Genomic DNA, 11,134 nt, shown 5'->3' on the forward strand with positions numbered 1-11,134 from the left:
TTTAAAAGGAACAGTTCAAATAAGACATATATATAAAGTCAAGAAACAAAATAAGCATTGTATCAGTCTCTTTCAGAGTGAGCTTAATATTAAATGCAACATAATCTCATTTAATCCCACATCAAACCATCTCTAACGCACACCATGCACACAATGACAAAGGAAAGTCTACAGTGTTTTACAATGATTCTAAAAACTTTTGCCAGTGTGACATGTTATTTGCCAAGACCGTTTAATCACAACTTTGCCGATCTTTGAGGTGTCCTGTTGGTTTACAAGGCATGTCCAACTGTGGTTTAAAACCTTTCTGAAAGCATTGAAATGCCAGCGAAACAAATTCAACCACAGATGACAAGCAGAAAACCAATCCTGAGCTCTCTGTGGTTAACAATATCTGCATATGAGATATGCTACATACTGATGTGAATCTTCATTATATATGCATTATTTATTTAACTCTAGCACTATCTATTCTAATTCTATTCTTAAAAAAATAACTTGTCCCTTTTAGACCTGCATTCTATTCATTTGCTGCTTGTTTTCCTTAAAAGAAACTAACACTAGCTTTCTAATATTTTTGTATTCTATTTTTTTTCATTTATTATACAATTAACAAAAGCAAGAAGACTTCTAACACTATAGCTTGCTCTATTCTTTTTCTATTCTATCTGTTTTCTTTTTATTTATTATATTACTTAAAAAACCCATGCTATGTGTACTGCATCAAGATAACTGAGACTTGTTATAGCACTTGTATATCATTCCTCTTTTGGATAAAAGTGTCTGCTAAATGAATAAATGAAAATGTAAATGCATTACAGTAAATTCAATTAATGTAATTTATACCTGCAGCTGCTCGAATTTCCTTCTGTGCACATCTCTGTATGGGTACACATCTCTAACCCTAACCCTATGCAAGTGAGAATAATTTAAAAATAATATTTTGTAGGGTATATTACATAAGCACTTCTTCTAATCTGACTTTGACCTAAAATCAGAAAGAGAAACGCGTTTGAGCTTGCTGTTGCAATCTAGGTCACTTGATTTATTTAACACATAAATATCTTCATAAAAGTCAGGGTTGACACTCTCACTATGGAAAACAAGAGGATGATATCATATTTCAACAAAACAATCAGTGCAAAAACCTCATAAACAACACTGATAATATTAACAGTTTATATACACCAATTCAAGTAAAGCAAATAAAGAGTATCATACTTCTAATCAGCAAGGACATGTTAAATTGATTAAAAGTGACTGTAAGAGTTCTGTTTCAAATGAATGCTGTTCTTTCTATTCATTAAATCAAACTTTGAGAAAAATGCATCACGGTTTCCACATCACAACTGTTTTCAACACCGATAATAATAAGAAATGTGACACTGAAGACTGGAGTAATGATGCTGAAAATTCAGCTTTGCGTCACAAGAATACATTACATTTTAAAATAGAATACAACAGAAAACAGTTATTTTAAATTGTAATAATATTTCACAATATTGCAAATTTTACTGTATTTTCTGGCAATTAATGCAGACTTGGTTAGCAGAAGTCTTTGAAAAACATTTTAAAAAATCTTTCTGTCACCAAACATTTAAATGGTAGTGTGTGTTTGTATATATATATATATATATATATATATATGCATGTATAAGGCACTACTCATACAGGTTTGGAAAATCCTGAGAGTGTGTAATCGATGACAGAATTTAAATTTCTGGGTGAACTATCCCTTTGACGGTTAGATGAACCAATTTTGACATTATTCATCTTTAATTTGAATTTTGAGAACTCTGAGACATTAGACGGAGAGACTGTGCATTTGGAGTTTCGATACAGCTTGGCTGCTTGGATGTCACTTCTTTGAAGTGAAGAATCTTGTCATTGCGGTCAATACAATGAATGTTGGTCTGTTCTCAGCCATCAGAATGAGACGCACTGCTGGGCTTTTCCTTCTCAGACATGTCCTTCAAATCTGTAAAAAAGGAGAAACGCTGTTGGAATCTATATTATGTTTCCAGACGTAGCAAAACATCTACAAAAATCAGTGTGGGAAAGTTTGAAATATAAACATTCCCATCTGGTTTAAAGAAAAAAGGCTTTATCTCTGTTTCATGGAAGAAGTTTTTCAGCTGCACAAACCACTTGTCTCACTATACTGTATGAAAGAGAACAGAAACAGGAGGAGAAACTTTGTGGTACTGTACAGTATGTCATATGTCAAGCATGGTATTTCAGAAAGTGAAACTTTCAGTAAGTGACAAATTATTCAAATTGTACACACAAAGCTATTCTATGACTTCAGAAGACTTGAAAATATAATTTTTAAAAACAGTAAATTTTTGTTCTGTTTGGACCTTGACATCACATTCAATTTCATCATACAGAAGTGGACTTTTTGTGTTTTACAGAACAGATTTGCATCATAGTGATATTTTCATTTATAATTTTTGAATGAGTTTTTATTGTTTTCTTTTTAATTTTAGTTAACGTTTTAGTAATAGTATTTTTTGTGTAGTTTGATGTAACTGTGCTTTGGTGAGGTTGGTTTGGGCTACTTGATTTTTTTATTTACTTTATTATTATTATTATTATTATTATTTAATTTACTCTCATCTTGTCTAGAGCTTGTCTAGTTTTGCAAAGCACTTGTAATAAAGAGCATTCGTGATCACTATAACCTCAACTCACCTGAGTGTCACAGTTTATTTTCATTGTATGCAAAAGAGTGGCAAGTACAATTGATTTATTAAGAGTTTTCTTTTGTGTTCTATGGAAATAATATGTCATGAAGGTTTGGAACAACATGGGATTTGGTGAATGATAGAATTTATGTATTTTAAATGCATGTAACATTTCCATGTGGATTACAGAGTTTTAAAATAAACTAATCAACTTAAAGTGATGCATATTTGTCATTACATACTTAATAAGTTATCAACTATTTGCATCTATTTAATTTTTATGACTGCATGACTGACAAATATGCATAACATTAAGTTTCTTAGTTTGTTTATGTAAAATCTTTGTAAAGTTAAGCAAATAAAACAAAGCTTATTTGAGTATGTTTTCCAAGAAAATACAATTGCAGTTTTTATACTTGAAAATTTCAGGTTTAATTCAATGTGTTGCTTGCCATGATTTTTTTTTTCTTTCAGTATGAATGGAAATTTTAAATGCAAATCAAAGACATAATTTATTTCTGAGTGCATTGTGGAATTTAAACCTCTAAATATAAATAGAAATAAATAAAGCGTTTGCACTAACATCACGGTTTGATCAGTTTCCCGGATGCACAGCCATATTGGAGATACTCGGATGTAAACAACAGCATGGTTGCATGGTTAATGAAGACGTTGTTCTATTAATTTATGATGTCTAAATTAAAAAAGAAAAAAAAAATGTGTGGAAGCTCCTAAATCATAAGAGATGGACTTAGTAAGTAGGAAAGGGTGCAATATTTTGAGAAACTAAAGTTAATAGGTGGGAAAGAAACGTACGAGCTGGCTCCTTTGGCTCCTAGAATACAATAATAATAAATATAGCACCATTAACTAAATAGGCAGTCGTGGCCTAATGGTTAGAGAGTCGGACTTGTATAATTGACAATACGATTGTATAGTCGATAATAATTGACCATTTTCAGCAGCAATAATCAGCAAAATTAGGATAAATGGCATTGTTTACGTTCATTGCCACCAATATAACCGACTTCCGGATTGATGACAGTTTTACTTGATCTTAGTGCTGCGTTCGACACCATAGAGCACGACATACTCATAGATAGATTACAAAACTATACAGGTATCCAAGGGCAGGCTTGAAGATGGTTTAGATCCTACCTGTCCGATCGCTACCACTTTGTTTATTTAAATGGGGAGTCATCTCATTTATCACCAGTAAAATATGGAGTGCCCACAAGGATCTGTCCTAGGTCCTCTACTGTTTTCAATATACATGTTGCCCCTTGGTAATATTATTAGAAAATACGGGATTAGTTTCCACTGTTATGTTGATGATACTCAACTATATATCTCAACGAGACCAGATGAAGCTTCTAAATTATCTAATCTAACAGAGTGTGTTAAAAATGTAAATGATTGGATGACCAATAATTTTCTCCTATTAAATTCAGATAAGACAGAGATATTACTTATTGGACCAAAAAACATTACACAGAATCAAATTAAAAACACACCTCTTTGGCCAAGCATTCAAATAATGCATCTCATAATTTTGGACTGCAGTTATATCTGATCAAATGCGCATTATTATTCTTTAACTTGGGTTAAACTAATTAATTTTACTTGGTTGGAACAGCAGCTACACTAATTATGTCTCTATTTGTTTCTCTGTTTTGCCATGGGATTTACATCCCGTGGTAACTAGGATTTACACAAGCTCCAGTCTGGTTCCAGAACACCTGAGAAGAGATTATGCCAACCCCTCAGAGGACCTCAGATGATGCTAACCCAGAGACAACATACAGAACTACCACATTTTGCTATAAGTTTGATTGCATAATTGCTGTTAATAGTGTTAATCGTCTCTTTGTTTACATCTTTTATTGATTTTTCCGAACATGTACATAAACTGACAGTCATCACTGATAAGCTACTACTAAATATTGTAGAAGCTTAATTTTCTGTAAAGTTGCTTTGCATTGATTTGTATGGTAAAAAGCACTATACAAATAAACTTGAATTGAATTGAAAGGAATGACATGTCATGGAAACACTCTATACTTGATAGAAAATACTCACAATGAAGTACCGCCTTGTAAACAAGAGTGTAGCCAAACTCTTTGTTTGTGTTCAAATCCACAGTAAAAAGGAAGCGCAGTTCGGGTGGGAGCTGTGATCTGGGCATGTTTACTACAGCCGGGATGATCCTCTGGGACATGGGCCCTTCAGACAGGACCTGATGCATCTGATAGGAGCACCAGTCATCCTTCACAAAGTTTGGTGTGACGAGTAACAGCCAGCAGTGACTGTCCTGCACCGCCTGCAGGAGCTCAGTGGACACAGCGCCTCCTGCGGGACAGTCCCGCTCCTGCAGGTAACAGCGAAGGCCGTTAGACGGGGCTTCTAGGAAAGAGGCCAGACTCTGTGCTAGATCACTGTCCTCATCATTGTGACACACGAAAACGTCAAATCTGAGAGAGGAGCGGAAGGGGGAGGAGAGCACGGAGGGCAGAGGCTGATCTGAGGCCGAAGGCTTGGCTGAGATGGAGGATATCACAGAGGAAGACGAGGAGGACGAGGAGGAGGGAGCATGTCCGGAGGAGCATGTCTGAGAACATTTACCTGGTTTGACTTGGTCCAAATCATTTCTTTGTTTTCCAAAGTGCTGACGAAACCAGCCTGATGATGCAAAGAAACATAATATTATTCAGTTAATATACACAGAAGCATTCGTTGCATAAATAGACACACTTTAATGGAAAAGAGCTAAAAGTGCATCAATATAAAGCGCTATAATTGTCATACAGTACACACTACAGCATTTAACTTTTGCATTTCAGCATAGTTTCATCACATATTATTATACAATTTCTGATGAGATTATTACAATGTTTTACAGTATTTAACTAAAGCACTTCTACACAACCTGGTTTTGAGTTTTAAATCGAAATTATTACTTAAAAATGCAAATTTTGACTAAACATTTATGCATTTTTGTATACACACACACACACACACATATATATAAATATATATATGTATATATATACAGTACAGACCAAAAGTTTGGAAACATTACTATTTTTAATGTTTTTGAAAGAAGTCTCTTCTGCTCGTCAAGCCTGCATTTATTTGATCAAAAAATACAAGAAAAAACAGTAATATTGTGAAATATTATTACCAACTTAAAATAATAGTTTTCTTTTTGAATATACTTTAAAAAAAATTTATTTTTCCTGTGATGCAAAGCTGAATTTTCAGCATCATACTCCAGCCTTCAGTGTCACATGTAACATCCAGTCTATCACATGATCATTTAGAAATCATTCTAAATATCTGATTGATTATAGTGTTGGAAACAGTTTGCTGTCTAATATATTTGATGAAATAAAATGTTAAAAAGAACTGCATTTATTCAAATCAAAAAATAAAATTCTAATAATATATATTCTAATAATATATTTTTCTTTACTATCACTTTTTAGCAACTTAACACATCCTTGCTGAAACCCAGCCCATTGATTTTATTTTAAAAAAAGAAAGAAAAAAAAATTACTGACCCCAAATTACTGACCAGTAGTGTATATTGTTATTACAAAATATTATATTTTAAAAACATAGCTTCTTTTTTTTTTTTTTTTTTTTTTTTTTTTTTTTTTACTTTTTATTCATCAAAGTATTCCTAAAAAAGTATCACATGTTCTGAAAAAATATTAAGCAGCCAGAGCTGTTTCAAACTTTTGATAATGAATCATCATATTAGAATGATTTCTAAAGGATCACGTGATAATGATCCTAAAAATTCAGCTTTGCATCACATAAATAAATTGATAAATTTAAAAGTATAATACATTTAAAAATAATTATTCTAAATTGTAATAATATATCACAATATTACATTTTTTTCTGTATTTTCGATCAAATAAATGCAGACTTGGTGAGCAGAAGAGACTCTTTCAAAAACATTAAAAATAGTAATGTTTCCAAACTTTTGACCTGTTATCTATGTGTGTCTATATATATATATATATATATATATATATATATATATATATATATATATATATATCTAATATATATATATATATATATATATATATATATATGTGTATAAAAACAAATACGTCACTCATATATATGTTGCCCTGCGACATAACCTGGTTTCTGAGTTTTATATCTAAATATATTGTTACGTTTTGTTTATTATTTTAAATTATTTTTGAAATTATTTGTATTTTTGAAATTATATTTTGACTAAACATTTAAACTGCACACACACACACACACATACTTACAGTACTGTGCAAAAGTCTTAGGCCATTAGTATTTTCACCAACAACAAAAAATGGTTATATCAGTTTACATTTCCAAACATTTCTTTTGCCATTAATTATAATAATCAAGTGAGATTTTTGTGTGACAGCAGCCAGTGCTTTACACAGAGTTCTGATCTCAGCATCATTCAGTCCATCTGCGATTACATGAAGAAACATTAAAAACCAAGACTAAATCCAGAAGAATTGAGCAACGTCTCCAAAATGTTTGAAGAAACCTTCCTGCAAAGCTGGGAGAAGTTGTAGGCACAAAATGTGAGTATACTTTCAAAAATAATGTCACAAATATATTTTATTTATCAGTTAATGTCTATTAACTAAATCAAATCAACATTTGGTGAGAGCACCCTTTGCTTTAACAACAGCTTTTGTCCGAGGTACACGTGTGCATAGTTTTCAGGTAGCTTTGCAGGAAGGTGTCTTCAGGCATCTCGGAGACGTTCCTCAATTCTTCTGGATTTAGTCTCAGTTTATTCTGTTTCTTCATGCAATTCCATATATATGTGTGTGTGTGTGTGTGTGTGTGTGTGTGTGTGTGTGTGTGTGTGTGTGTGTGTGTGTGTGTGTGTTTGTCTGAAGCTTTACTGTAATGGTTATATTGTTGTACTGATGTCGTATTGTGTCCCTTAAATCTCTGCGTCTTGTACACTGTCTGTGTTACTTTCTGATGTGTACTATGTGTACTGCATGTGTTGTAATGTGCAATATCCTGTTTGCTCTGATAACTTGCACAGCTCAAGATTTGTCATTTAAAATTAACACCAGTTCCTCTAGACAAGAGCGATTTGGTTTCACTTTGACTATCATAGCTGAATGACAATAAATGCTGATTTGCTTCTGATTTTACTTCTTGCTGTCTTACTGTCAGTATCATCTTGAGGTCATGCTACCACATTAAAATGCCTGTTCTACACAATTGTTAAATACTTCCTTTGTGTTTGGTAGTGACGATGCAACATGAAACTGCAACAGAGACTTACCCGTAATGCTGCTGAAGCGGTTTTCCTCCATTCTTCTCCATCCTTTCAAGGATATAAACTACAACAGGCACATACGCAGTCAATATTTATAAATAGATACCGTATTGAACACTACATCTCACGTATACACAAAAGTAACTCTCATACAACAGAAAAAAAAAAAGAAAAAAACACTGTGACATGCACACTGTCATCCGCTTCAAGTTAATATCGCTTCCACTTTTCCCACTTTCACTTTTTATGTCTGGATGCATTTGTGCTTATTATGAAGTAGACTGCAAGTAAACATCATCATTCTATCATATTCAAAGCATTATTAATACAGCAAATGACGAATAGAGTGAGATGATCAGTACTTACAGTTTTTTTTAGATGAAAAGAGAGTGCAGGTCGTCTGGGGGCACTGCTGCAGTGCAGAAGATCAGCATGAGATGTTTGAGGAAGTCCATTCGATCGGAAATGATGCTCCGTTATGCAAACCAACACAACTTATGTCTGTTCTTACAAAATAACCATAATAAAAGAATAGGAAGACAGTAGAGGAAGTGAAGAAAGAAATGGGTGCGACTTTGACTTACTCTTGAACTTGTCAGTTGACAGTCTGGCCAGAGAATGGCCGATGCATTTATATGTGACACATCACAGTATATTGAAACTAAGGGAGCAGCGGTTTCCATTCAGACTTGGTCTATATGGTTTGCTGGATTCCCCTCGCTTATGAGAAATGGGTGCGGTAGATATTTCAAACATACATAAACATATGTAGAGTCTAAAAAAAAATTCAGCTGTGGGAAGACTTTGCATGTTCCAGTTACTAAATTAATATGCACTCAAAAATCATTAGTATCATTCATGATAGATAACCTACATTTGTGCTCTAAGGGCATCATTTTAAGCTGTAGCCTAAGAATAAAAAAAATAAATTAAAAAAAAAAAAAAAAAAACCTTGACACTGGAATTTCGAAATAACTAAAAAATAAGTAATTAAATAATAATAATAAAAAAAAACTCAGAAATAAAAGTACAAAGGCTGTCACTGTGGGGGTAGCCTTTCAGAAGGTACTAATATGCACCATTCGGGGTAAAAAAGGTACGGCTGTGAGCTTCGGCTGTGTGTGGTTTTTACAGCTCACTGCTCCTCTCACATCCACACCCAAACCCACATACTATCAGTCTGCAACATGTGCGTACGTGCGTGTCTGAAACCCAGAGCCTTTAACTAGTGCTTCAGTTGTTTATTCATTCAGTCCACTTCAGATGCTAATTTCTGAACGTTGCCAAACTGATAATAACAAGTATTAAAGCCTGGGCTGAATTGAGTTGATCAAAAATACAGTAAAAGTGAAGCATCATGAAACATCACTACAATGTAAAATAACTGTTTTCTAAAATGTAATTTTCAATGCTGTATTTTCAGCATCATTACTCCAGTCCTCAGTGTCACGTGATCTTCAGAAATCATTCTAATATGATGATTTGCTGCTCTGTTATTGTAGGTGCTCAATTAAAAAATATGTGTGTGTGTGTGTGTGTGTGTGTGAGGAGAGAGAGAGAGAGAGAGAGAGAGAGAGAGAGAGAGTTCACTTATCCGCTCACTTCCTTCTTGTCTGCCCCAAATACAGCACTACAAGAGAAACATTCTTCCCACAGTTAGAAGCATTGAATCATTCATTCTTGTCTCTAAATGACCACTACTCTATATACTCGGAGAGAATGAGATGGCAGTCAAACTAGCTGCAGAATATTTATACACCATAACACACCGTCCCGAAAGGGATCATTTATGGTATTCTAACTGTTTTCTTTGATATCTTAATTGTATATCATTACTATTATTAATATTAGAAATAGTGCTCTACTGTTTGTATTTTTATTGTATTGATCTATGTTCTCTTGAAATGATAATTTATTTTAAGAATTAGTTTAATATTGAGAGAATGAGAGAGAGAGATGGTCATTGATGTTATAGTGTGTTTTAATTTTGATTGTATTATGTGTAGTTTATAAAACAGTATTAGACAAAACATCAAAATCTAATCAGAACACAGCAGTTAAAAAAAGAGGAGGATAAGATTAGAAAAAAGAAAACAAAAAAGGAAAACAAAACAAAAGGATTTAATAAATATGCACACCTCTTAAGAAAAGGTTTAAAAAAAAAAAAAACATCCATCACTTTAAACATTAGTTTGTAAACAACCCCCTCAGGGTCAATTTCACAGACACACTGATTTATGCACCATTTGAGACTCAAAGTTTCCAAGTCATCAACAAGCTTGTAATAGGCATACTCGAAATTGATACGAGATTTCAGTAATCCCCTAAAAACCGAGATAACATCAGTTGATCCTGTGCTAAGTACTAATTTCCTTTTGCGCGACACCCCAAATTGCCATTTTTGCCTGGCCAAACACAAAAATTTATTAAAACGTGAACTGGCATACTGCTCTTTGTTGTACTTGGGGACAATAGATAACACATATGGCGTAAAACTTCCCCCCAAAGACTGACAGTATCTTCTAATAGATAAAACCAGCGGTTGGAGTCTCGAAACATTAAGAAACAAGTGAAAAATTGTTTCTTACTGCCCACAAAAAGAACACTCTTCCCCTACTAGTGGATCGAGGTGTGCTCTGTGTCTGTTTGTAGTTTATTATACCATGCACTATCCTCCATTGAAGGTCTCCAGACCTTTTCTCAATAGGGGGTTTGTACATTCCAGCAGCCTTTAGGGGAGCGCCCATTCCAAAAAACTCTTGCCACTTAGAACTCCTTCACGTTTCAAGAGTGTGAAAATGTGCACCTTAACACACAACACATAAAGAGCCTTCTTTCCTACGTCACCAAAAAGCTCAGTTCAGGGGTTCTAAAAGAGAGCAATTTGCCCTCCGTTTCCTGCCACTTCTCCAGTATCAAACAAGAGAGTCATCTCTAGGGAAGGGAGGACTGTCCACATCAGATGTTTCCAAGAGAGTCTAAAACCGTGGTAAAGACTCACGTATTTAAGTTAACCGTTTTTTCTGCCACTCGAAAACTGACCTCATGCCCAGTTTTAGGGCTAAGGGTTCCGCAGATATCCATCCTCTCTCAGTGATTAAATGTCCAACTTTAGTGATCTTAGCAGACCACAAGGCTT

At 33.8% G+C, this 11,134-nt stretch overlaps 1 protein-coding gene across 1 annotated transcript; it reads right to left on the reverse strand.

The window, feature by feature from the left end:
* Positions 1 to 1,403: 1,403 nt before the first annotated feature.
* LOC109102433 (toll/interleukin-1 receptor domain-containing adapter protein-like) lies at positions 1,404 to 8,916 on the reverse strand. The gene is made up of 4 exons (XM_019115779.2): positions 8,362 to 8,916; positions 8,002 to 8,059; positions 4,767 to 5,366; positions 1,404 to 1,978 (listed from the first exon to the last, which is right to left on the reverse strand). Exons 2-4 carry the CDS (start codon positions 8,030 to 8,032, stop codon positions 1,920 to 1,922), a joined length of 690 nt encoding a protein of 229 aa, XP_018971324.1. The 5' UTR covers positions 8,033 to 8,059; positions 8,362 to 8,916; the 3' UTR covers positions 1,404 to 1,919.
* Between the last annotated feature and the right edge of the window lie 2,218 nt (positions 8,917 to 11,134).

Source organism: Cyprinus carpio, chromosome A18, assembly GCF_018340385.1.
Source record: "Cyprinus carpio isolate SPL01 chromosome A18, ASM1834038v1, whole genome shotgun sequence".
In the NCBI taxonomy this organism is placed as follows: Eukaryota; Metazoa; Chordata; class Actinopteri; order Cypriniformes; family Cyprinidae; genus Cyprinus; species Cyprinus carpio.